The sequence below is a fragment of the Leptinotarsa decemlineata genome, unplaced genomic scaffold (genome assembly GCF_025532065.1).
Source record: "Leptinotarsa decemlineata unplaced genomic scaffold, Ldec_3_MD MMD2_tig00026328_RagTag_RagTag, whole genome shotgun sequence".
In the NCBI taxonomy this organism is placed as follows: Eukaryota; Metazoa; Arthropoda; class Insecta; order Coleoptera; family Chrysomelidae; genus Leptinotarsa; species Leptinotarsa decemlineata.
This window is the reverse complement of record NW_027412688.1, coordinates 10420863-10447862: the sequence shown is the minus strand read 5'-3', so window position 1 is coordinate 10447862 and position 27000 is coordinate 10420863. Positions and strand designations below refer to the sequence as shown.

Genomic DNA, 27000 nt, shown 5'->3' with positions numbered 1-27000 from the left:
GATTGAAGGAGGTGACAACACACCTGGCCAACAATCGGTTATGTTTAGGTAATAAAAATACAGTGTTCCAGTTGTGAACATAAATAGCCGCAACGTGTTTAATATTAGCCGTATTCGGGTATTGGATAATTTTTACTAACCGAGTTTTATGATTGGCTGAAACGTCATGAATTTGAATTTCAAGTCATGTTACGGTGACGAATAGAATGTGGGGATGACTATCGCCGTTGTGTCGTCAATGTTCAGTTCAGGAACTGATCGCGATTTGGAAGTTGAAATTCGATATTGGTGCAGTTATAATTACTTAAAATTTTTGTTATCTGTTTAAAATGTGGCGTCAATTGGACAAGTACTAATAGTAATAACGAGTGTGATAACAACGCAGACTTTTTCCTGGGTAGTGATTCCAATAGCGATGGTGAACAATGCGAAAAAGAGATAAGCAGTGAATAACATTCGGATGCATTTGAATATTGAAACACAGAGAGTATGTTTCAATGTATATAAGAATCTACATCTTGAGTTTGGTTTTGAGGGAAACAAACTATTACAAGCAACATCAGATTTGACCGAAATTCCTTTCTCAAATGTACGTAAAATAGCCAAAAACAAATCTTATGAACGCAAGACACGATGTGATACGGGATTACCAAAACCTTTAGATGTTCATCTAATAAAATCATTGAAAAAAACAATATACGACAATTACAAAATCAATGCGATTCCTCAGAATTGGATAAAGAAACTAGGATTTAGATTTAAAATAATAAACAAACGTTAAGCAGTTATGGAAAGCAGAAGAATAGTGAAACAGATACTTATAATAAATAACTAAATATAGACAAAACTTGGTATGACACTCACGACACAGTTACGAAAGGGTAGACTGATGGTTCGAGAATGTGTACGCCTAACATGCCTGCAAACAAAGTATTGCGACTAATCATTGTGCCTTGCGGAGGAAGTAAAGGATGGGTTCCGAATTCTTTGAAATTATGTGGAAAAAACTTGAGGACTGTAATGTTGACTATCATAAGAACATGGAAGCTGATATTTTTGAGGAATGGATTTAAACTCATCAGCTCATCAATGTACCGAATAAAAATTCGAGGAAAGATGAAGTACAAAGTTTTTTAATGGATAACAATTTGTATTTTGAAGATAACTATACCAAAAACCAACTACTTGAAGTTTTACAGACAAAAACCTTTGAAAAAGTGTATGCCCTTGAGAGTATCGCTGAAAAGTATGGACACACCCAATTTCTGTGTTTTCAATCCCATCAAGTTGATTTGGGGAAAATTGAAACAAAGCATCAGGCGTAAGAATAATTTTCCAAAATTTGATAAGAGGGTAATAGAGCTAGTTGATGAAGAAGTATCTAATATTACCGAAGAAGATTGGCAGAAAAGGAATAAAAAAGTAATTTTAGTTGAAAACGACTATATGGAGATTGGACACTTCCATATTAATGGTGGAAATAAATTCATTATTGATTAAAATGACGACAGTGATAGTGAAACAGAGAATATGGAAGAGAAATTATCAGAAGCTTTCGAAGAAAGTTAGTGAAGTGTTTTTGAAGTGTTTTTGAACTATACACACATTTTTTTTCAAAATCGGCATGTGCAGCGTTTTCAAAATTATTCCGATAATTTTGAAAACTTTCTGAACCTTATCTTTGATCGCAACAACTTGGATTCATTCATCTCGAAGAATGCTGAAATGATGAATTCAATAGCAAATAAAAGCTATTTCAACAAGCATCAGGCTATGAAAACTGTTAATTTTATAATACAGTTTCGAAAATAGCCTTTAATTTTGTTACTTTTTGCAGATATTGAATAATTGATATTTCTTTAATACACATGAGAAAATTTCACGACTTTTATATTGTTTTTATTAAAATCGCATCTGTATCTGAGAGATCTAGAAAAGTGCGCGAATAGAGTGATGAACGGTGAAATTACATATTAGAAATGTATTACTATGTGATATTAGAAAAACTACCAACAACTTACCATTTCTATGAAACATGTGAAAGAGGTACCTATCGAAAAAATTACACGTAAAATTCACATTCTTAGAAACATTCAGTTCGACGGAGTGTTCCCTAAATTTCGGAATACCGCTTCTGCTGTAGCCGCTATTATCTATTTAAAATTGTCAGAATGTCGCAGTTGACGTGGGACAAAACTCAAACTTTCTAACTCGAACAAACAATACAAACTGGCATAACCTAGGCAAATCGAGAATACGGGTATCTTTATCAATGAAGTCAATGTGTTCGATCCCTCTGAAGACCGAAAAGACAGACGATTACCATTTTTCTTTTTCTAGGTAGCGTCAAGTCCGAGAAACGTACGTCGAAGAACTCATAAACAACTAACACCAAGTGAGTTTGAAACATCACCATTGTTTGTTTAACAATGCCATTAACATGCAATTCCGATAAAATAAGACACCGGGAGTATGACACAAATGAAGAAGTTCAGTTTATTTATTCTAAGAGGTTTCCTTTGCTTATCGGACTGGGACAATGTGAGTCGAGTGACAATGCCAATTTCAATAAATCCCGATATGGTAGCGATACGATTGCAGGATGATGTCATCGAACCGGCAGAGGCGTCGAAGGATTACTTTATTTTAGGGGATGGTATTTTGTGGTAGATTCATTCAAAACCATTGGCGTTTCTGATCAGGTCAAGAAAACTATTTGATGATGGAACATTTGGCAATCACGTGGGTTCTCAAATTACTTGTAGGGGATCATTACAGTCATCAAAAGTTTGGAGGATTAGTGCAAGCTTGGTCAGAAGTCACGTAGTTACTTCAGACACAATAATAGTACTTGATATCTTCGAAACAGATAAGGGTGAATACCTGGCCGAAGTTTACAAATTCTCAGGTATTCTGGAGAAAATTGAAAGAATAGCCATTATGTAGACTTGAAACTTGTTAATAACTCGATTTCATTTAAAGCTGTTAGTAAGGGTCTAGGGCAGCAAATGCGCTAATGAAATATTCACAAATTCGCAGAGAAAAACACACCAGGTTTATATGTTAGAAAAATATACATATATCAAATATGTGTGCGTTAGGAGTAACAACAGGGACATGATTTTTTTGTTTTTAAAAAGAAAAACATTCTCGCTAGTTTTATTTCAGTAACTTTCTCGGATTTTTGAAGTGAAGTTGAAAATGACTTGCAGGCAAAGCCGTATTTAGGGAAGGACAGGCGTGGCTACTGCCCGAGGACCTCCACAGGAGACGGGCCCCTGCAACGAAGAAAAAAAAATCCAAATTTTGACGGGCCGGCAACTTTTACGTTTTTCTCCATAAAATTTTTTTTTCTGATTGATTCGGCCGTTACTTGATGAAGATCCATAGTAATTTCAAAAACTACACCTCACGATTTGATCTCCACAAACTTTATTTGAAAAATATATCACAACATATTTCGCTAGCACAGTAGCTTTTTCAAGTTGTTCTTTGATTTAAACCAAAATTCAGTTTACGGAATTCATATGACTTAATCAATAAACTAGAGACAATACCTCTCTCTACGAGACAACGCAAAATTACTATCCTTTGATGCGCAGAATCTATTTCCCAACATACCTTCTGACGATACTATTACTTCAGTAATAGAATTATTAGATAAAAATAGAGTGAACCCAATCATAAAACGAGAAATAATTGACCTTCTGTCGCTATGTCTCAAACAAAATTATTTTTAATTTAACAACAATTGTTATTCCTCCTCAAAAGGTTTAATTATGGGAAATCCATTAAGCCCATTTCTTGCAGAAATTTCCATGGATAATCTAGAGGAGTCGATCTTTAAACATCCTTTGATTAAGAATTTTTTGTATTGGCATAGATATGTAGAAGACGTTTTGGTATGTTTTACAGGTACTAAGAGGCAATTAGATACTTTTCATAGGGATATTAACGAAATTCATGAAAACATTAAATTCAGTATTGAAATAGAAGCAGAAAACTCAATCAATTTCTTGGACCTAACAATTAGTGGAATGAACAACAAACATGATTTTTCAATTTATCATAAACCGTCCTATAAGGATATTACTATACATTACGATTCTACCTATCCTTATCAACACAAAGTAGCAGCTTATAATAGCATGATTCACAGATTAGTCAATGTTCCTCTTTCAATAGATAATTTCAATAAAGAACCTAATATCATCAAGCAAATTGCGGTTAACAATAGGTTTAAAGCCGAATTAATAAACAAAATACTTGACAATAAATAAGGTAGATAATCAAATCAAAAAGTAAGGTAGATAATCAAAATTATAGAGCTTTAACGTATTTTGGACAAGCAACGGAAAAAGTGCCTTCATTTTTGAGGAAACGAGATATTAAAATTGCCTAAAGAAAAAGTAAAAGTTGGGAAAGTTAGTTAAAAATAATAAAGACAAAACATCGAAATTCGAGAAATCAGGAGTATATAAATTAAAGTGTGGAACGTATCTTAAAGTATATATTGGTCAAACTGGCAGAACATTTAGGAATCGAATCCAGGAACATCATACGAGCTATGTAAATGAGAAAACAAATTCAACATATTCAAATCATCTTCTAGACGAAAATCATATCTTCAACGAAGAGTTCGAAATTTTGCACATAGAAAATAAAGGTTTGAAATTGAATAATTTGGATGCAATGAAAATAATTAAACTTAAAAATTCAAACGTTCTAGATTTGAATAGATCACCATTATTGAACTTGTTTTCTTAAAAACCCAGAAAGAATTATTATTGATGTAGATGTGAGGTAATATGCTTCAGGTGATCATAATTGAACAGGTACCTTAGGTAGAGTTTAGGTAATTTTTTTGGGGTAGTCTCAATTATGATTACCTGTAGTATATAAATATTAATTTTGGTTCAAATCAAAGAACAACTTGAAGTATAAATCACTTGAAAAAGCTACTGTGCTAGCAAAACATGTTGTGATATATTTTTCAAATAAAGTTTGTGGAGATCAAATCGTGAGGTGTAGTTTTTGAGAAAACACATTTTTTTGCATTTTTACTATTAATACTTGCACAAATAATAATATTGTTATCGATATATCAGAAAGCCCTGATTGCCAGTTTCCATTTACTATAAATTTTTTATTTGATCGAACATTTTACTGGCAATACTTTTTTCAATGTGTAATTTGTAATTTGTACTCATGAGTAGAAGAGAAATAAAATCTTCGGTGATAAAAATAATAAGAGGCCTCCACTCTAATGAGACCCATGTTAAAAAAGATCTCCTTGTAGTATCAGAAAATTGCCGAACTTATTACATATATTTTTAATGAATGAACATTTATTCATGTTCATGTGTATGCAATTTTACTTTTGATCTAGTTTCGAAGCTGATCAGTTGAAATAAAATAATTAGAATAACAGGTTCAAGTAAAAAATCCACTACAAAGAGTAAAATCTACTTTTGTAAAATAGTAGAATTACCCAAAACAATTACGAAACCGAAATGGATATGTCGGTATTATACCACTTATATTGATCGTTATATGTTTATTGTATCTAAGAAATAATTTGTTTCAGACATATTTCATTATATGAAAATTAAAATATGCTATGTTGTCTTAATAAGGCAACCTTCGACTGAGACTGAAGCCGTTCAACTACAATGAAGTAGTGTGTTAGCTCCATCTCGCGAACAAAGCCCCAAACAGAGAAAAATCGTTTTTAAAGGGATCTTTTTTCTTCTAGCTTTCCTACTCTGTAGGATTTGGCAACTATCGACTGGAAAACAAGTGGCAACAAACTTGGTTTTCTAAAATTTTCATTCTCCTGTGACTGCTTCGACAAGAATATGAAATTTTAGAACTGCACATTGAATTTTTTCATGTTTCATTGATTGACCCCGTGCTGGTTTTTTAGAAAAGCTGTAACCAATTTCACTAAAAAGCCGAAGACTTATACACTGCTCTTTAGTATGTTACGTTACCAACTGTAGCTCTTGAACTCCACATAAAAATCTGGGGACTAAAAATTCAAACTCATTTTCAGAAACTACCACTAGAAGCGGGAGAAACTTCTTTTTTTTAACACGAAACGAATCGCCTTAATTTATATGACTGTATTACTGATACGAGATGAGCCCCTTGAATTTTCATTGGCAGAACTCTACCTATGAATCTCTTAGATTTTTATTGGTAAAACTCTGTTTGCGAGATAAATAATATATTTCAATAACAAATCATCAATTGATTCATGAAATAACTCAAATTCAGAGCAGATTTTACGTTTAAGCTACACAAGCTATAGCTTTAGGATCCCCAGTTTCTTTGGGGTCCCCGACGACTTTATCGTAGCAGGCCCCAGACCTATACTCTAGGGGAAACCCTAGGAATTTAGTGACATTTTGAGTGAACCTATTGTTTCTTTCCTATTGCAATTGAAATCTTTGGCGTTTTTGGATCTCATGCTTCTGAATTGTTGAGAGAAATTAGTAGAAGAATGACGAACTCTACCGATGGCAACTGAGCCTATTCATTTTTGATTCAAAGAATCATTATTGCCATTCAAAGGGTTAATGTCACATCGATATTGGGTACTCTTCCATCTACTCAAAAATTAGATATTCTCGAAACCACAAATCAAATCAAAATTTCCTATGATTCACTCAAAATGGAGTAAGCAAGTTGACCATTTGTAGATTTCCTCAGAAGATGCAGATGAACAATTTTTGGAATTATCATTTTCTCATAAACTCAAATCGTCTATCATTGATTTTCTGGTTGATTCGGCCATTATTTGATGAAGATTCATAGTAGTTTCAAAAACTACACTTCACCATTTGATCTCCACAAACTTTATTTGAAAAATATATCACAACATGTTTCGTTAGCACATGTATTCAAATCACTTGATAAAGCTACTGTGCTAGCGAAACATGTTGTGATATATTTTTCAAATTAGGTTTGTGGAGATCAAATCGTGAGGTGTAGTTTTTGAAAGTCTACCATTGATCTATCTAATTCAGTTTCAAGCAGTTTAACTTCAAATTCTTCATCTTGCTGGTACAATGATGGGAAGAATTATCGCATCCGTGATTACTCGGAAGAAAACAGCAGAGTGAACGTATCATCAACAGCTACAAAGAACTGGCCAATTGAATTCATCACAATGCTCGGATTCCTTCACTAGAGAGAAAACTCTAGATGGACATGAAAAAGCGACTTATTCGCAAGGAAAGAAGAAAATGCACAAAGTCTCTATCAATCCATAAGTTTCTCCGTATTTTAGTATAGTTCATTTCAAAAGATTCTCTCTAAAGGAAAGATTTAGAGGCAAGTTAAATGTTGACATAGAATTTCCTCTAGATGGATTAGATATGAGCAATTATGCAGCAGACATTGTGACTCCTTGTCGTTATAATCTATATGCACTTTCGAATCACAGTGGGTCAACTTACAGCGGACATTACACAGCATACGGCATACATCACGTGGCACGAATACAATGATTCACACGTGTCACCAATTTCACTGAAATCGCCTGTGAGTGGAGATGCATACATCCTCTTTTATGTAAAGGAGGAAACGACTCCGCACCTTTGAGCGTTTTGAAATGTTATTTTCAATTTTTTAATTTTCATGTAATGTCGTATATATCAAATATAATAATCAACCAGTTTTTTGGGAAATCTAGCGACAAAATTTGAGTCCTGCTATTTTCTTGTGATGATTTACATGGGACAATTGGTATCTCTCTGTATCTGTAGAGTAGGAAGGGTGAGTGTAGACCCACAGCATTTAGGCCATATGTGACCCATTGTACATCCTCCCGAGGAGTTGTCCTCCTAGGTCATCGTCTGTTCTTTCCAGGTAGGTGGGCAGGTCACTAGGAGACATCTCCGTTATATTGGCAGGTGTAGGCCAAGACTCACCGAACACACACTCTCTTTGGCAACCTTAAGATATCTCACGGTGGCCTCCGCGATGGTTTTGGAAGGTGCAGCGACATTACTGTCGTTGCCCGGCTTCTTCAACAAGTGAGGAACCTTTCCTGCAGAGGCAGCCGGTTCTTTGCCTTTATTCGAAGCGGATCTTTTGGCGCCCGCCGCAGGAACTGCCCTTGCTGTTGGAGGTGTAGTGGGGGAGGAGGAGGGTGCATTTATGGTTGCTGCCAGTCCTGCCTCTTTCGCTCTCTTTCTCCTTTTGACCTCGGCGCCGCAAATGCGCTTACGACAATTGGGCATTTCGGTTCAAAAGAATACATTTTTTCAAAATTTTAGGTGATTTGAAAAAAAATTTACTAATACCTGAGAGATTCTTATTAGTAAATGTTCCTTTTGTACAGTCGCGAATTCTCAAGTTCCTCACTGTTTGTCGGGGTCTTGTACGTGGAGCGACACAAGTGAAGATAATAAAGTGCGTCATATATTTATCCGTTTCGTCGGATGTCTCGAGTTTTGCGTCGCCTGCAATACCATTTACCGACTCGGTATGGCATTTCCATCCGCTATTTCTGTCTGATGAAAGTGGCAAATGTACCACTGTCCACTCACCGTCCTGTTTTATTCGACTATTATTTCTAGAGAAAACATTTCTCGGGGCTGAACGTTTCGTTTCGAATGAATACGTTCCGAAAATTGCTTTCCATCCGTTTAATCACACCGTTTTTCCAGTATCATTCCTACACTTTATTTCCGAACAGAGGCGATCAGATAAAGTAGTAAAAACAAGAGAAATTGGGAAAATACATGAAGAGGACTTCACGAGAGTCGAAGAAAAAGAGGAGTCCTGAAATATTCCCGTTTCTGAGAAATACAAAAAACCTATAAACTTATAATTATTGGAAAACTAAAAATTTAGTGTTCGAAATTTGATACATACATGGATTCTGTTTCATATACAGGACCAACCTGAAGAGTTTTTCATAAAAGAATAAAATATCATGGAAAAAGTTCTTCTGATGGAAATTCGCAGCAAATTTCAACAAAGATATATGAAAGCAGGCATGAATCAATACATATTGGTTGTTTCAGAAGTTTTGTCCGTTTTGATGAGTCTAATTTGAAATGTAATATCTCTCCATATTAAATTGAATAAGTATTTAATCGAAATAAGCGCCATAAGAATTAGTACACTTTTGCCACCGTGCAACAAGTCGAATGAATTGAAAGGGTATATTTTTAGGAGAGATTTTTGGGAAAGAAAGTTTTTGGCCTTCTACATCTCCATCTCCATCAATTTCAAAAAATTAACTCTATACGAAGATGTGTAGATCAGGCAAAGAAGTAACTTTCAGATACAAACCAGAAGAAAGAAAGACTTTCGAAACAGATATTTTCATATAACCATTGAAATACACGAAAGAACATTACTTTCGAAACAAATACTTTTTTATATGAACAATGAATTATACAAACACACTTTCCATTTGTATTCCAAACATTCGTAATGGTATCGAATCAGATATCATTCACAGGATCCCTACACAATATAATTAATGAAAGAAATAGAATTTCACTTGATACTCCATCTTGATACAAACAATTTGGGAATCTTCCAAGGAAAGGAAGGAAATAATCAATTTCAAAAAATTAACTCATCTTTGTATCTTTTGAGGTAAGTTTCGCCTAATATTAAGTTTTTGATTGATTCAATTCTGTTTATAAATGATAAAGTAATGTCAATTTGAAAAATAACGTTATACTACAAAAATACTGTTTAGTTGTTGAAAAAAAAAGCTTTTCGGCTTTCACTTCTCCATCTTCATAAAAAAAGTTGAGGGAAACTCACGAAGGAATTAAGAAAGTAATCAAATTCAAAATAAAGCCTTCAAAAAGATGTGTATATCATGCATAGAAGTTACTGTTGTAAATTATGCCCGAAAGAAAATAACGCCGGTCGCCACTGGTAAATATGAATCAAACGTGACGTAGCTAAGAGCGCGCGAATGTACGATGATTCCCCGCCACTCGAGAAGCAGCGAAAATAATGCAACCGACTTCGACAGAACTTCGGGCAAAATTTCAATGGCATTCGATTATGATATTTAAAGGCTAGCCTCGAGGATATCGAACAGTCAAGTGGAAGCTAAGGCGATAGACATTCAAATAATAGTTGAATTTTTAGTTAAAGTGTTTGTTGTATTTAAAGTGAAATAAAGTTAGGTGTGTAGTCAATTATTGGTGAACCCACGGAGAAAAACGTACTTTCAGACACAAACTAGAAGAGAGAGCCCTCCTGAAACAACTACATACTTTCACATGAATATCGGAAGAAAAAATACTTTCGAAACAACTACTTTCATATGAACATCGTATTATACGAAAACCACTTTTTCGTATTCAGTTTGTGCTCAAACAATTCGTCATGAAAATTGAGTCAGATATAAGATCGCTATACAATACATAAAAGAGTTATTATGGTCTGATGTTTGGTGGTAGAAAGCATATCAAAGTTTGGTGAAGAAAAAAGTAATTTTCAGTATATTTGATCAAGTGTATTACTAGCAGTGATGGTTCGTGCATTGGATGACAGGGGAGGTTTAAGTCATATAGACCATATACATACAGAAAAGCCCGCCGGAGGCGCGAATTTTTTTTATGTTGTTGCACGTTTTGCTTAATACTAAAGTTAGGGCATGGGCATGACAATGCGTAAAAGGTACATGAGGAGCTATGGACTTTATTTTAGTTTGTGAACCATTTAAATGGCCGGCCATGACCGCAGCCCCATCATAGGTTTGCGCAATTAACTTTTGCCTAAAATTATAAGTGTCACACGTACGAAATAGAAAATTAAACAAATTGTCAGCTGTGCGCCCAGATGAAACATCATGGAAAACCCATAAAACGTTCTACCACATTACCATCTTTGACATATCTGAAAACGATTGAAAGTTGTGATGTACAGGTTATATTGGTAGTTTCATCAATTTCCCATGCAAAAAAAGAAACACTTTCAATCTCTTCGCTTATATTTTCCTTAATAATATATGTCACATTGTCTATAATAAGCTCATTTTGGATGGTTTTTGAGGTGACCAAAAAAACGCTACCGTTTAAAAAAGTTCCAAATTGTGAATCATATTTGCCTCATAACACGAGGTAAATTTTTTAAATCGGAGTATCCTATTTTAGACCACGTTTGGTATTCGGTTTGTACGGAAAATAAAAAAAAAGGGCCAACAAAAAAATTTTTCTCGTTTAACGGAGCCGGTTAACCAATCGCATTTATCGTACCAACTAATATTAAATCCTCGATTTTGTCGATTATCTGACGATTTAATTGAAATCAAATTTGGTTGAGGCCTTTCCAGAGTTTCAATAATGTGAAATTTATTATCATAAGATAAAGACTTAACATTATTTGTCAGCAACCGATCGACTATATCGTCAGATTTTTTAATTTCGTCCAACTTATCCATAATAAATGAAAAAAAAAATATCGAAAAGTGAAAACCTGAAAACACCTTGAAATTGAAAGAAAACACTTTAAAAATACATTAAAAATATTACCAAAAAGCAGTGCTATAATATAATATTGCCTGTTTTATACACAAATAATGAATATTATCAAGAAACACTTAAACGATTCACCGGAATATTTTTTAGTCCCGGTCCGTCACGGTATCCCGTCCAAATAATTAAATAAAAAACAAACGCAGTCGTACACTAACGGAGACCAACTGGAGGCTAGCCTCCTCTGACGCTATAATTTTTGCAACTGAAATTACAAATCGGGACGTATGTCGCTGGTTGGATCGGTCTCGTGAGCCTGTGTTTTTAAAGCGATCGGAGGCTTGTCTCCCTTGCAACGTATATCATTTATTATTTCGGGTTGATAGGTCATTCGTTATTCGTTCATGGGTGGTGAGTGATAGTGTTTTTTCGGGCATATTATGTATTTATATTAAAAATTAATGGTAAAGTAATGATACCCAAGCATTTTTAGAAAAAAAATAATAATAATTATTTGTCAATATCTTTTAATTTATTGCGATGAATAGCCTCAAATTTCATGGGGAGGCTGAGTCTCCCTTGCCTCCTCTGACGAGCCGCCACTGATTGTATATATATCAAAAGAACGTGTTGGCTTGAGATAGCCAACTATGAGAAAGCTCTGTCCAAAGTGGGTGCCGTGCGAGCTCACTGTTGATCAGAAACAAGAACGTCTTGATGATTCTGAGCAGTGTTTGGCCATGTTAAAACCGGATTTTTTGCTTCAATATGTAATAATAGATGAAACATGGTTCCATCACTTCACTCCGGAATGAAAACGATCGTCACCTGCAATTGGTAAAGGTTATGGCCTCGGTATTTTGGGATGTGCGTGGTGTCGGCTATCTTGAGAAGGGATATACCATCAACAGTGAATATCACATAGCGTTATTGGAGCGTTTGAAGGCCGAAATTGCTGAAAAACCACCCCATTTGAAGAAAAAGAAAGTGCTGCTTCATCAAAACAATGCACTGTGTCATAAATCAATGAAAACGATGGCAAAATTGCATGAAATGGGCTTCGAATTGCTCCTGCATATAGGTACCATATTCGCCAGATTTAGCTCCCAGCGACTACTGGCTGTTCGCAGACCTCAAAAAATTTCGCTCGAATGAAAAGGTTACTGCTGAAACTAAAGCTTATTTTGAGACAAAAGTGGCATTGAAATGTTAGAGCGGAACTGGAATGATTGTGTGGCTTTTGATGGAGATTACGTTGATGAATAAAGCCAATTTTGAATAAAAAACACTAGTTTTTTTTTCTTAGGGGACTCTTCAGCCCAGGTGTTAATCGCTGTTTGTAAATGGAAGATATTTGAAAAACACTTTTATTAACGTAATAGAACCAAAAACAATGAGTTCAAGAATACTTGTCTCTGCGTTTATGCGCGCTCATTTCAAAAACAGGTCATCCAATTTTAGGACAGGTTTCACCAATGTGTTGTGATAACATTTAGTACCAGATTTATTACCATTTAGTATAAATAAGAACGTTTTATCATTTTAAAAAATCACGTCAAACATTTGTTGGAAACAATATTATAAAAACATCTTCAGGCACATTTATCTCACAACCAAGATGTCAGGTATAGTGATATGAAAATCTTATATAGCATTTATCATTATTTCAAAAACAGTAACATTCTGCAAATATTTTAGATAGACTTGACGATAACTACACTCTGATTATTTTCCAGAAACAGCTGCCCATGAAAACACTATCAAATAAAATATAATGGATATGAAGTGAGAATGATTATGAAAGCTGTAGCTGCATGAATATTCTGAAAGTTCAGCTCTAGTTATCCAGCTCTTGCCTTGAAATGAAATACTCGAGTTGAGGTCTTATGAAACTTTTGGTATAACCTTTGAAGGTTAGTAGTTTGGTAAGTAAATTCAGTACTTGGAAAAGTTATTTTGAACTACTCGATTGGTAATCATTATTTACAAAAGAATCCTGCCATCTTGTTACCCTTGAATTTTTCTGCAAAACCACAAATTTTTTGAAGTCTGAAATTTTAATCAACTCAAATCAAATCAGTCGGTTGAGAAATAAATACGTATTGAGAAAATGAATTTTTCGAATTGAAACTCAGAATATTCTGCTTCCCAATGTTCCTACATAGAAGGATCCGACAAATAACTGACGGAAAACAACTACTTCTCCGGCTAATTCTACGATGGGTATTGGATTATGTCCAGAAGGCATTCCTGCAAATTTTCTCATAGAGCGAATTCGTCCGTAGTAGGTCCTCATTAAAATTAATCCAGTGATCACCTACAGCGTTCTGTAAGATGTCTCAATTGCAAAAACTACAAAATGGTGGAGTTAGGGTTATACTGAAAGATAATATAGATAAACAACAATTACCACGAAGTTATCTACACTACAATAGTTGTCAGTGAAAACGAGGTTGCAATACTCTACCATGATTTTTGTTTATAAATTAACCAATGAGACATCAGTCTATTCTCGTGCATCGATTTCATTCAATGATGAAGTTCATAAAAATTCCACTTGAAACAATAACAATTTGAATGTAGCCAGAAAGAAATCGATCTTGTGAACAAAAGCTCCCAAACTCATTTGAAAAGTAAGTAATTTTTCTGAAACGGGGTAAATCATAACTGGGTAACAATTTTTTCTTGATTTTTTCAAATGAAACACATTTTTATTTCGTATTCAATTCCAAACTGAAAAGCTCTTTGTGAAATATGAATCTGCATGAGTATAAGCGAAGCGGTCCAAGTGAGTTGTAACATTAAAAACACACAAAACACATTTCGCAAGAATAAAAAAATTTGTGAGAAATTACGTTTTTTCGTTGTTGAAACGTGATATGAACGAGATACTATATAGGGTATTCAATGATCATCTGCCTGTTGTTCCTTTTCTCATCTTTTTTTGTTTCAAGGAAACGTTATATTATTTCGCGTTGTAATTTTATAGAAAATGTGGGCCCGAAATTTTTTGGCAATGAGAAATTACAATTATTTTTATGATTTTATTGTGTTCGTACTAAAAAAAAACGCTTTAATGTGAGATTTACACTTGAAAGTTTACAAAACTGTGACACGTGTTTCATAACTTTTATATTAATTTGAATCATTATGACTACTATTACTTTGTAAATTCATTACCTGAACTATTTACCTTTTTAGGAGCAACTCATAAAACTGAAGAATAATGAATACAATTTTTACCTGAGCCATCATTTTACCTAGTTTCAAGATCGTTGCGAACTAAATTAAATAAAGTGGAACAATTCAAATATATTTAATCATTGAGAAATAATCCTAAATTTTTACATCTAATGATTTCTAAACATTCTGAACCTTCTCTACCAAATGCAATACGTCATAATCTGTCAAAAGATGTTTCGAAAATATTGAATTGGTCTTCTGATATTGAAAACTACTAATCTCTTTCATTCTTTTGAAAAAAAAATCCGGTTTGTCCGATATAAAATTTTGGATAAGAACCATTAGTTAACTTGTATACTCCCGATCTATCAGACATTGGAGTTTAATCATTATTGTTTTCTTCGTTTTTTTTAAATTGAGCAATATTATTAATAGGATCATCAAGGTAAGGTAAGTCTTTGAAACTGCATAGAATTTGTTCAAACAACATTGTGACGCCCAAATATGCTATTGTATAGCAAAACACGTGTCGCAGTTTTGTAATCTTTCAAGTGAAAATCTCACATTGGAGTATTTTTTGAATATGTTACAATGGTTTTTTATCAAGTATTGGTCAATTCTATCATATTTTTTATTGTGTTCAATAATAGAGTTATACGTTATCCAGATCGAGTCTATGGAAAAAACTGTCATTATAAAAATCCCTTCTTTCCAAAAGGATTAATCCCCTCAAGATATATAAATTCATCTCGATTTTTTTCACTTTGGAAGTTTGGAGAAGTTTAGTGTGGAAAATAATATTTTTTTGAAACTATTCTGGTTTTGAAAATCAAACAACTAGGTACTTGCATATTCAAATCCACATTTTTGAAAAAATACTTCTCAAGGTGAAATGATGTATTGGATACAAGAAAAAAATGTTTCAAGTGCCAATTCACCCGGCAATGAAAAATAATTTTTTTTTTTATCTTTATTTCATTGAAAATAGACACGGTTAAATAGATCAACTTTTTGACATTGTTTTTGGTATAACTCCTGAACCGGTATGTACCCATTCAATTCTGTATTTTTTAGAAGTACTTTCCTGAAGGGATCTAGATAGAGAATAGAGGGTTTTTCCTAACTACAGGACGAAACTTCAGAGGGTGACTCTTTAGATTGTTTCAAGAAAAATGTTCCAATGAACATATGTCCGGAGTTACTTTGTTTCCAAGATACAGGTCCAAGTTGAAAAAAAAAATGGTGTTTATAAAATATCATAAATATCTTTACACCGATTTGGTTGATATTTGCTACAGTTATTTGAAGAGATTAGACGCTTACTTAGCCCGAATTATTAGTTCCAGTGACGTGTCAGTGGACATCACAGCCAATAATATTGAAAAAAAGTAAAGCCACTGACTTTTTTGTAGTTTTTTATTTTTTAGGTTAATCAACTAAAAATACAACTTTTTCGTCAACTGTGTTTTTCTCATTACAAGTTCCACTTTCGTGAAAAAAAAACTTTCAAAAACTATCCACATAAAATAAATACCAAAAGTGAATAATAAACAATTTCGACCTAAAAGTAAATGAGCAAAATGTCCACCTTCTGATAAAATACACGACTGCAATCGATTTGTCATTCTGACACGTTCAAAAAAACCTGGAGTATTCCTTATGACATTGCAATTGCCAATTATTCGATTCCGTAAGTCATTCACATCTAGTACGAGATTTTCATATGTCAGTCGTATGTCAGTCATATCAGCGTTAGTAAAATTATTCATTATGGAATCACTGCTAATTGACAACTCTGACTTTCACTGATATGGCAACACTATCACTGTCAGCTGGTCTCCAAGCAGGTGTTCATGATATGCAAAGAGGCTTCAATTTTTTTTTGTCGAAAATGAATCTAGATATGAAGAACACCCAAGTGACGAAACAGTTGTATTTTTAATTGATTAATCTAAAAAAATAAAAAAACTATAACAAGTCAGTGATTTACTTATTTTCCCAATATTGTTGACTGTAATGCCCACTGAGACTCCATGTGACCTAATAATTTCAATCTAGTTAGGGCTAAAAATAAGTGCCTTATTTCAAATAACTGTAGCAAATTTCAACCAAAACGGTGAAATAATATTTCATGAATACCGATTTTTAACTTATACGCCCTGTATCTTAGAAACGAAGCAACTCCGGAGATACGTTCATGAGATTTTTTTTTTATTAAAATAATCTAACGAATCACCCTTTGAAGTTTCGTACTGTAGTTAGAAAACACCTTGTATTAAAAGCAATGTCATTTCATTTCAAAAACCTAACTTTGCATACCCTGCATATTGGAGAGTATTTCTAAAAAGCTCATTACATTAATATCTGAAACTTTTGTTTGAAACATTTTTTGATAATTCCACTCCTTCATCCCAAACTTCTAATACAAGAAATGAAGAAACATAGTTTTGGTAAACGGGATTGTTATTTCCTGCTTAAGGTTTTGTTCACAAGATGGAAGTACTTTACTGCAGTTAAAACAGAACCTGTCCTAGAAGAAAGTCTGAATATCAGACAGCTCTGCTGCTTTGGTTAACTGTCCCGCACCGACAAGTAGTAATAGTCCGAAACCGGTCTGTAGGTGCTGATCACTCGATGATTTCAGCAAGGTTCTACTGCTGGACGAACAATAGGCATATGTAAGAGCTTCCTTCGTGAGGAATGTTCGTCTTGGTAATAACCAGGGATGTAATATTTTCTGCAGGTATTGCAACTTTGGTGGGAATTTCAATTCAAAATATTCATTTTGTAATAAGTAAATATTGATCTGAGTAAAACGTTTTATCATTTTCAGACAAGTAAAATGAATCCTAGGTCTGTACTTTCGTTTGTTTTCTCACCTGAATGGTACCTGCTCTCATTTCGCGTAAGACGTCGGTTTCCTCGACGCATCGCTCGCGTCGCTGGACTAACGCCACTCCTTCCACCATCCTTGGACTGTTGTCCGTCACCCACATCTACATGCAAAACAACACTGAGCCACATGCGAACACTAACCTCAAAAAATCGACGAAAACATTGGGTCTAGTTTTCGAACAAGAAAATGCTATTAAAAATCCTTTTCAGGCACAGAACAGATATAGTTTCGAATGTTCAATAATTGTGACAAAAAAGTTGTTTCCATTTCATGTATTGAGTAACAGAAAAATGAGCAAACAAGTAGAGTCTTTTTTCAAAACTGTATAAAGAGTCGGCTGATAAAAACGAATCAAACCCTGATATTTGTCGATTGAAAAAAAAGCTGAGACCCGTTGATTTACGTCAATGGTTTTTCGTGTCGAGAGGCAAATGAAATATTAGAAAATACCTCTCGATGGTTGTACTTGTTCTTGCGTTGGTGAGTATTTTATTTCCTAAAGTAAACATTATTATTAATATTATATTACTATTGATTCATCAACATATAAGATATCAAGATATTCCTAATGGACTTTAAATTTTTTTTTCTGCGAGGAAAAGAAAACATCTTCATAATTTGTTGACGACCTGCTATATATGTGTTGTATGGCAAAAAAAACTACCAATTAATACGATTTCTTGGATTTCGACAATTTATAATGCTACTCGATATTAGAAGATTATCAACTTTCAAAGTGATGTATGAATCAACACAAATTTTAAATTTTAGTGGGCAATTTTGACTCCGTTAAGACGTCAAGAAAAGTACGGTTCCTAGCATTTTTCTATGAAGACTGTCACAAAGTATTTTTCATTTTCAACAATTGAAATTATCAATTACGTATAATCGGATAATTGACAGTTTAAATTGTCACTTATATAAAAATGTCACTTTAGCACTTGCGTATTCATCAAAAAATAAATTATCAGGTGTGTTGTGAGTTTAATCTCGAAATTTTGTCAATAATCTCGAAATTTCGACTTTAATCTCGACTTTCAAACTTTAATTTCGAAATTACGACTTTAAACTTGCAATTTCGATTTTAAACTCGAAATTTTCACTTCGATCTACAAGTTTCGAATTTTAAATCAAAATGGCTACTTTTTAACTCAAAATTTCGATTCTCATCTCGAAATTTCGACTTTAAACTCGAAATTTTGACTTTCATTTCGAAAGTACGACTACAAACTTGAAATTTCGAAATGAAACTTGAAATTACGAAAGAAATCAAAGTATACATTTTGAGTATAAAGTGGTAATTTCGAGTTGAAAAGTGGTAATTTCTAGTTGAAAAGTCGTTATTTCGAGTTTGAAGTAGGAATTTCGAGATTACAGTAGAAATTTCGAAATTAGAGTTTAAAAGTGGACATTTTGATTTTTGAAGTCTAAATTTCGAATTTGAATTCGTAATTTCAAAATGAAAGTCGAACTTTCGAGATAAAACTCGAAATTCCGAGATTTAAGTCGAAATTTATAGTTTATAGTCGTAATTTCCAAATGAAAGTCGAAAGTTCGAAATCAGAATATAAATTTTGAGTTTGAATTCGTAATTTCGAGTTGAGCCGAAATTTCAACTTTCAACTTGGAGTTACGACTTTTCAACACGAAATTATGACTTACAACACGACATTTCTACTATAATCTCGAAATTTTCACCTAAAATTTGAAATTTCGACTTTAAAATTGGAATAACGACTTCAAACTCAAAATTTCTACTTCAACCTGGAATTTACGACTTTTTAACTCATAATTACCACTTCAAATCACGAAATTTCTACTTTAATCTCGAAATTTCAACTTTCATTTCGAAATTACAATTAAACTTTAAATTTCGACTTAAATTTCCAAATTTTGATTTCAAAATCGAAATTACGACTTTAAAAGTGAAAAGTTCGATTCTTATCTCGAAATTCCAACTTTAAATTTGAAATTACGACTTTTCTACTCCAAATTATAATTTTAAACTCGAAATTTCCAACTTTGAACTCGAAATCACGAATTTTTTACTCGAAATTACGACTTTGAACTGGAAATGTCAATGTCGACTTCAAGATTGAAGTCGAAATTTTGAGTTTTTAAGTCGTAATTTCCAAGAAACGAATAAAAAAAAATATGTTGACCTTCCGCGCTTCCGTACATGTAAGAGTGAGCTTTATTTGTTTCACTTATGAATACAATTAAAATCTTTTGAGAGTTAACCATATGTTCATACAGGTGAGACCTTTCCTTAAACTTTCTGTGATTTTTGAAATGTATTCAAATTCAGAAATACGTTTATTAATACAAATCAAATTTTCAAACGATTTTTTTAGAAATTTCAAACAACAGGATGAATATGAGTTTTTTTAAAATTTTTTGTAAGATATGGTCTTCTTTTAAGAAACATGCCTTGCTTTGGTTTTGTTTTTATTGGTATAAATCGCGTAACTGAAATTCTTCATGGAACACGACAAAAAAAAATAGTAAAAAATATGTTTTTTTTTCATAGTAATACAGCTCCACTACAATGTGCATTTTCTTGTTCTAAACTCCAAAAAAAAAAGAAAAAATATATACTGTGTGATTTCACCGGAGATGTCACGTTTGGAAAACGAAAGGAAAAGTTAAAAAAACAATCTAAAAAGCCACATGCTCACATCAGAAGCGAAATACGAGAAAAGAAACACATTAGCACTGCCATTAACTTACAAACATAAAACGAGGTGGAACTTCTTTCATAGACGAGTAATTCTCAACGACATGTGATTTCTGATTTATTTTGACGTGATTGAAAGAAATTCGCCTTTGGATTTATAGGGGAATTAGCCTGAATCTCAATACAGATAAGATTTAACCTAGATATCTTCTATACCTCTTTTTCTATTCGATTTCTAATGATAACGAATTTTAATGAAAGTTTTCACTAATTTGAATGAAAAGATTTTTAAACCTTAGAAATCATCAAACCAAACCGTTGTTTCAAAAAAGTTAACTGTAAAAGTTACCCATTCATTTTATAAGATTAGAAACATTTATAAATACTCAACACCCAAATTCAAGTTATTTAATAATTTTTTATTTAATTAATAATGAATACTCAATATCTCTTGAAATGCATAAAACTAAGTGGAAAACGGTATATTGAATTATTGTATGTATGAGTATACGAGATTTCGTTTCCAGAGAAATATACGTTGAGTCAACTGAAGCGAAAAAATTATCACATGATATAGCCAATTAGAGGTTATTTATGTTCTACCAATTGGATTTCTTTTGGAGAAAAACGTTGATAAATTGACTTTTTTGGATGCATGGATTTCAACACATCCAATTTCCAACGATAAGATGGCCTGACAGTTTTCTGATTAATTTAAATCCCTAAGGCTATTTGATAAATGTATCATTTTTATATTATCCAGTGGTTAACGGAATACTTAGGTTTCGAAGGTAATCCTTCAATTAAAATTTGATTTTTCCTTGCAATTATAGGTACCTCAATTGAAGATTTTATGTGGTATTGGATTGGTAATTGAAGTCAGTTAAATTAGTTAGTCATTAGGCAGAAAACTGATTGTATTTGTATCATCAATGTTTTGTTCATCTGTATATCTATTTTTAGGTAATCAACAAAAAGTTTTGAAACATTATAATGGGTGCTGAACAGATATGCTTTTGAAATTTCAATATGGAATTTTATCAAATTTCCATCAATTCATTGCTGCAATTGCTAAAAAAAAAACAAAGTTTGAGTTAAAAAATTGGACATTTCTGAGAAAATGTTTGGATCGAAAGGTATTCGTAAAAACTATTTCACAAAATATTCTCAATTGAATGCATCGATATAAGAACGAAATCAAATTAAATTAATTTTATAAATGACACAAATGTTAATTTCATGACGGTCGGTTTTATATCTATTCGAAAGAAACGTTTTATCGCTGCGCTGTAAAGCTCTGTTTTGGCAACCTATAGCCTTCAATTTTTCGATATTTTATCGCTTTGAAAAAAATAATCGTCGTTGGTCACCCAAAAAAATATTTAAAATATGTTTTCAGGAAAACTCTAATGAAGGAATACATGATTGTTTATAAGCTTTCAAGAAAATTGTGAGTGAAATTAGAAAGCTGGATTGAAATTAAAATTCACTGTTTTGGTTTATTTCCCACATAAATCTCAAGAATTTCTTATTACGATCATAAACAATATAGATAGAGAGGAAGCCTACAGGTAGAAGATAAAGAAGGGATTGATAGAGAGATGAGAAATTGAGAGGGAGAAGATAGAGGGAAGAAAAAGGGAAGAGACACGAAAAAGAAAAGAAAGAGGAGCGAGAGGAGAAAAAGTAGAAAGATAGAGAGAGTGAAGAAATAGCAGCGAGAGAAGAACAAGAAAGAGAGAGAGAGATAAGAGAGATGAGTGAAGAGAGATATCATAGAAGCAGAAGGAAAAGAGAGAGGAATATTTACTGAAGTGTATACCCTTGTCGTGAAACTAACACCGACATAAACTATTGATTTTCAAATTTGTTTTCCAGTTAGTGTTCTGACTTTTATGGGACATCCTCATAAGAAGTAATTGTCTTGAATCAATACCATTGAATTTCTATATCACTGTTAAAACCAGTATTTGAATGGTTGAAAATTCGACTCTGGCGGAAGTATTGCCATGAATGAACACAATTGTTCCAGGAATATTCGAATCATTTTTTACAGATAATTATGAATGTACTTTAATCAAAACACGTTCATCAGCACAGATACGTTCAATCTCAGGAATACTAATTCGCAATGTGTGCATTGAAAATCAATATTTTTTTAGTAAATAAAACTGTTGACAATTATATTGGATAAATATTTACAAATGAACCTTGATAGGCATCAGTTACATCCGTTTCGTTTTGGAAATTTATAAAGATAAAAATATGTCTGAATAATAGTGCATTACAAAACTGTCACCCAAAAATACTAACAAAATGAAAATGACATAATGAAAAAAATTGATTTGGTGGGAATAAGCAAATCCTCATTGTCAAAATCATTTATAACTAACTAGATGAATGTGGCTTATATTTTTTTAATTTTTTTTTCTTAAAGGTTTTTTAGCCATCTTTGTATTCGAAAAAGAATGAAGAAATTTGAAAAACTAATAATATCTTACACTATCTGATCGAAAAAAGAAATGAAAACATGGATCAAAACCTTTTCTATTGTATCAAACTTGAACCAGAGCTGTCTTTATTGTCTATCTTTCAGCTATTAAATGAAATTCCAAAAAATATTGAATGGAAACGGTAATTATTGTATGAAGGCTCGAATAAGTTCTTATTATATTAAATTGTTGTTCCTTTAATCTCAAAAACTACACCTCACGATGATTTGATATCCACAAACTATATTTCTCTTGAAGACGATCACTTAGCAATCGAAACACGTGTCAAGGTGTTAAAATAACGGTTTTGGTATTGGGAAAAAACTCCAGTAATATTCAGATCCGAAATAATTTTTTTCGGTTCGAGTTAAAAGGCAGATGATAGTTGGCCTTTTCATTTTGAAACTATCCAAATTGTTATAATAATGTATGCGTTGATGAATACAATTATTTTTCTCATCATAGAAAAACGATGAAAAAATTGAAGGCTCTAACAGAGTTTTACAGCGGAGGAATGCCCTAGACCTGCCAATTTATGTTGAAACAAACATAAATTGGTTGTCTTGTAAAGGACCGTTAATGAAGTATTTTGGATATGCAATTATAGTTTTCAATAATTACTGATTGTGTGATATTTCAAATGAATTCTAAAATTTGGACTTTGAAACTGAGTTTCTCGAGTTTATGTTATTGTTTTCATTTTCTGAAACACATCTCACCAAGCTCAATCGATTGAAATGTGTGCAATCGTGTATTCTCGAAATTTTGCTTAAGGATTAAATTCTTCGACCTACGGTCTCAGAATTTTATTAAATCATTGAACACTCAAGTCATCCGCTTTTTAATAGATTCAATCGTTGGTACTCAAAAAACCCTTGATTATTGTTATTATTATTATTATCTGGCGCTGATCAGGCCCTATCCCCCGAAGCCCCGATACATTCAGGAGGGCGCGCCAGCATTATCAACCAATGACCACTTCCCACACCGTGGGGTAAGTGATTAATAGGTCCGAGAATCATGTGCCCTGAGCAAATGAAGTGAGCCAAGAATGACAGCCTTCTGCATCTGTGCGGCTAAGATTTCTGCCTTAGCGCGGCAAGCCGGTATGGCTTTAAAATTCGAGAGTAGAGAGGACATCATTCCACCAAGGACTCCAATAATCAGAACAACCATCTTGACAGAGTGGTCTGAATAGAGTCTGCGAAGTTCGAAGATAAAATCTCGATATTTTATCCGTTTTTCCTCCTCTTTTCGGACGATATTCGTCTCGCCAGGAGCTGAAAACTCCACGACAAATATCGTTTTGCTCTGGTGGTCGAGGAGGACTACATCAGGCTTATTAGCTTGTATATGAGTCTGATGGTGGGAAACGAATAGTTACAAAAAATTCGGCACTTATCGTTCCCCACAACGGATTCAATATCCCCCGGAGCGTATTCAATATCCGGATTCAATATCCCCCGGAGCGTAGGGCAACACAGGTGTCTCGTCAATACCGTAAGAGTGCCGCATATGGTATTATAGCATTCTTAGGGCCGCGTTATGTCGATGGATATAGGTCGAGACCGCATATGCTGAACATGCTGATAGCAAGTGCATTAGCGTCTCGGGCGCCTCGCGGCAGGCCCTGCACCTGTCAGGAACCTCTATACCTATCACACGACTGCGGTAGACTAAGGTGTTGAAGACACCATCCTGGCAAGCCATGATGAACCCCTCAGTTTCCGACTTCAGCCCACTCGACCTGAGAAAAGCGAACGTCAGACGCTTTGATAAGCCAAGGTCTCCAATGTTATTGAAGAAGACCCCATTCATTGGCTTATCCTTGTGTCTCCGCAGAAGTAAAGTGATCTCTGCGGCTTTTATCTGAGTTTTTTGCTGAACGGGTTCCAACTCGGTGACAGAGTTGTTGTCACCTCGTTCAGAGTCGAAAACTATACCGAGTTCATCAGCTGCTCGGGCAGCTGCCCTAAGAAGAAATGCTGCAATTCCTACTCTCTCATGGTCACGGACCATACAGAGAAGGGTATTCGAACTACTGACGACTTTACAGGCTGTATCCAATACCATTTTGTCATGTAGACACTCCAAACTCCAAGTCCACGGCCTCCCTGTTGTCGGGGAAGTACAACCGTGGAACTGACGATTTGGGATGCAAACTTATAGAGATGCATCATTTTTCGGGTCTTTACGTCGATGATATAACTCCTTCCGAGTCCACTTCACTACTCCAAACGAGTAGAGTAAGATTGGAATGGCAAGTATATTCGTAGCAGCAACTTTGTTCTTCCCCGACAGTTCCGATGACCAGATCTGTCGAAGTTTGTGCTGATATTTGCCGCGGAGAGAGTTTTTCACTGCTGTTACCTCTTATGAGTGGCGTTGTTCCACCCCGAGGGAAGTATACGTCTCTCCGGCATCCAGATGGTGTAGGATGCTTCCATCTATGAGCTGCACATCCTTTCCGTAGTCCCCGCATCGTCCTCTTTTGAGATGGACCATTGTACATTTGTCTATCCTGAATTTCATACCGATAGCATGCGTGTACTCTTCCACCACCCTCAAGGACTGATGGAGATCCTTCTCTCTAGAGGCATAAAGTTTAAGATCATCCATATAAAACAAATGGGTGACCTTGTGCCTCCGGTTTCCGTGGGTGCCACAGTTATACCCTCGAGTATTTCTGAGCGCAACGAATAATGGCAATAGTGAGATGCAGAAGAGAAGGAGACTGTGGGAATCACCCTGAAATACAACGCTTCTGAAAGTGACCCACCCTGTTTGGACTCTTGCTTGACCGCAAGGCATCTGTGCAAATGCAAGATGAGCTCATGAGAAATTGTATCAAATGCCTTACGGTAATCGATCCAGGCTATAGCGACTCCTCTCTTCGACCCTCTCTGGTCATATATCCGTTCGAACACTCGGTCAACTGCGGTGAGTATTGTATATAAGATGCTTGTAAACAACTTATAACATTATCGGTCTGTAGTTCTTAGAAATTCTGTAGACAAATCTCCGCTTTTGGGGATAAGAACGGTCCGCCCCTCGACAAACCAATCCGGAATCGGCTTCTCTCCGTCCAGCCATGAGTTGAAAATTCTGGTCAGATTACAAGCGAGAAGGTTTCTCGCGGTACCTAAGGTTTTCCGCGATACTTCTCGCTCGTCTCACTAGTGACTTCTTAGCAGCCACTAGCATTCGTATCCTATCAAGGCAGTGCTGTTTGGTGGTCAGCAGCACGCCTTGACTTAAAGTGCGATGGATACGTCGTAGATTGGCGCACTGCGGGCGTGAAGGGTCTGTTGACCGCCTTGTTATCCATCACACATTGGATACGAGACGTGTGTAGTCTCACCGACGTGATTTTAGCCTCCATCTTGTGTACACGCCGTTCAATCTTCTGAGCCGCAAGGCCGGGATTTCGTCCTTCTGATTTGGAAAGCGATTGGACGCCGCTATACACGGCGGTGTTGATTTGCCAGATGTCAGCCTCTTCTGTTAGAACCCTGTGAACCTCCGCATCCAAATAAGCCAGTTCTTGTGGCTTCAGGACCCTAATTCTGTGGAGTGCCCAGCGTGTTCTGATTGACTCCATTGGTGGCATGATGCGAGTATCCTCTCCAGCCGTGCCAACGGTGGTAGAACTGTCACTTCTACCACTTCGTTAGCAGGCTGGGGAGGAGCTATATAGTCTTGCCGCCGAAGATAGGATACGTAATCCCTAAGATTTTGGGCGGAAAAGGCGGCATGCTCCGGATGTGTTTCACACCACAGAGCATGTAATCTCGCCATGTACCCTCTTCGTGCGGGTTCACTACTTTCGTAGCAATGCATAAGGCTATCTCTTAGCTCATACGTCCACTCAAAGCGTCCGTTGTCATTGCCAGGGTTGTCATCGGTAGGTATTATTATTATTATTTTAATTATTATTATTTGTATGTTAACGGCATCGACTGCTTCGGTCATTAACCTCGTGTTCTGAGTAGGCAATATTAAGAACTCCCCAAGCCACCTACGCAGTCTGTCACCCATGTTATGTTGCAGAATGATTCTCTTGGAAAAAATATCTGGTCGAGGTGGTGATCCAACTCACGACCTTCCGATCGTCAATCGGGCACACTACCACTGCGCCAATTCACCGCTTTTACTATTATTATTATTATAGTTATTATCCAACCCGGGGCTCAAAATATTATTTTTTCAAACTATTCAGAAAACTGACCTTACCTAACGTACACTTATGAATTGAAATAGAAAAATTACCGACATTGAAATTTTCCTTTC

The 27000-nt window shown here is 34.7% G+C and overlaps 1 protein-coding gene across 10 annotated transcripts in view; it reads right to left on the bottom strand.

Annotated features, from left to right (window-relative positions):
• The window catches only part of DIP2 (disco-interacting protein 2), a 612353-nt gene that overhangs the window by 49129 nt on the left and 536224 nt on the right, over window positions 1–27000 (bottom strand). For 7 of the 10 annotated variants that reach the window (XM_074182728.1, XM_074182721.1, XM_074182722.1 and 4 more), the window contains one exon: window positions 17525–17641. The exons of the other annotated variants lie outside the window; for them this stretch is intronic. In XM_074182728.1, the coding sequence (XP_074038829.1) occupies window positions 17525–17641 (117 nt within the window). The remainder of the gene's footprint in view (window positions 1–17524; window positions 17642–27000) is intronic. 10 annotated transcript variants of the gene reach the window in all.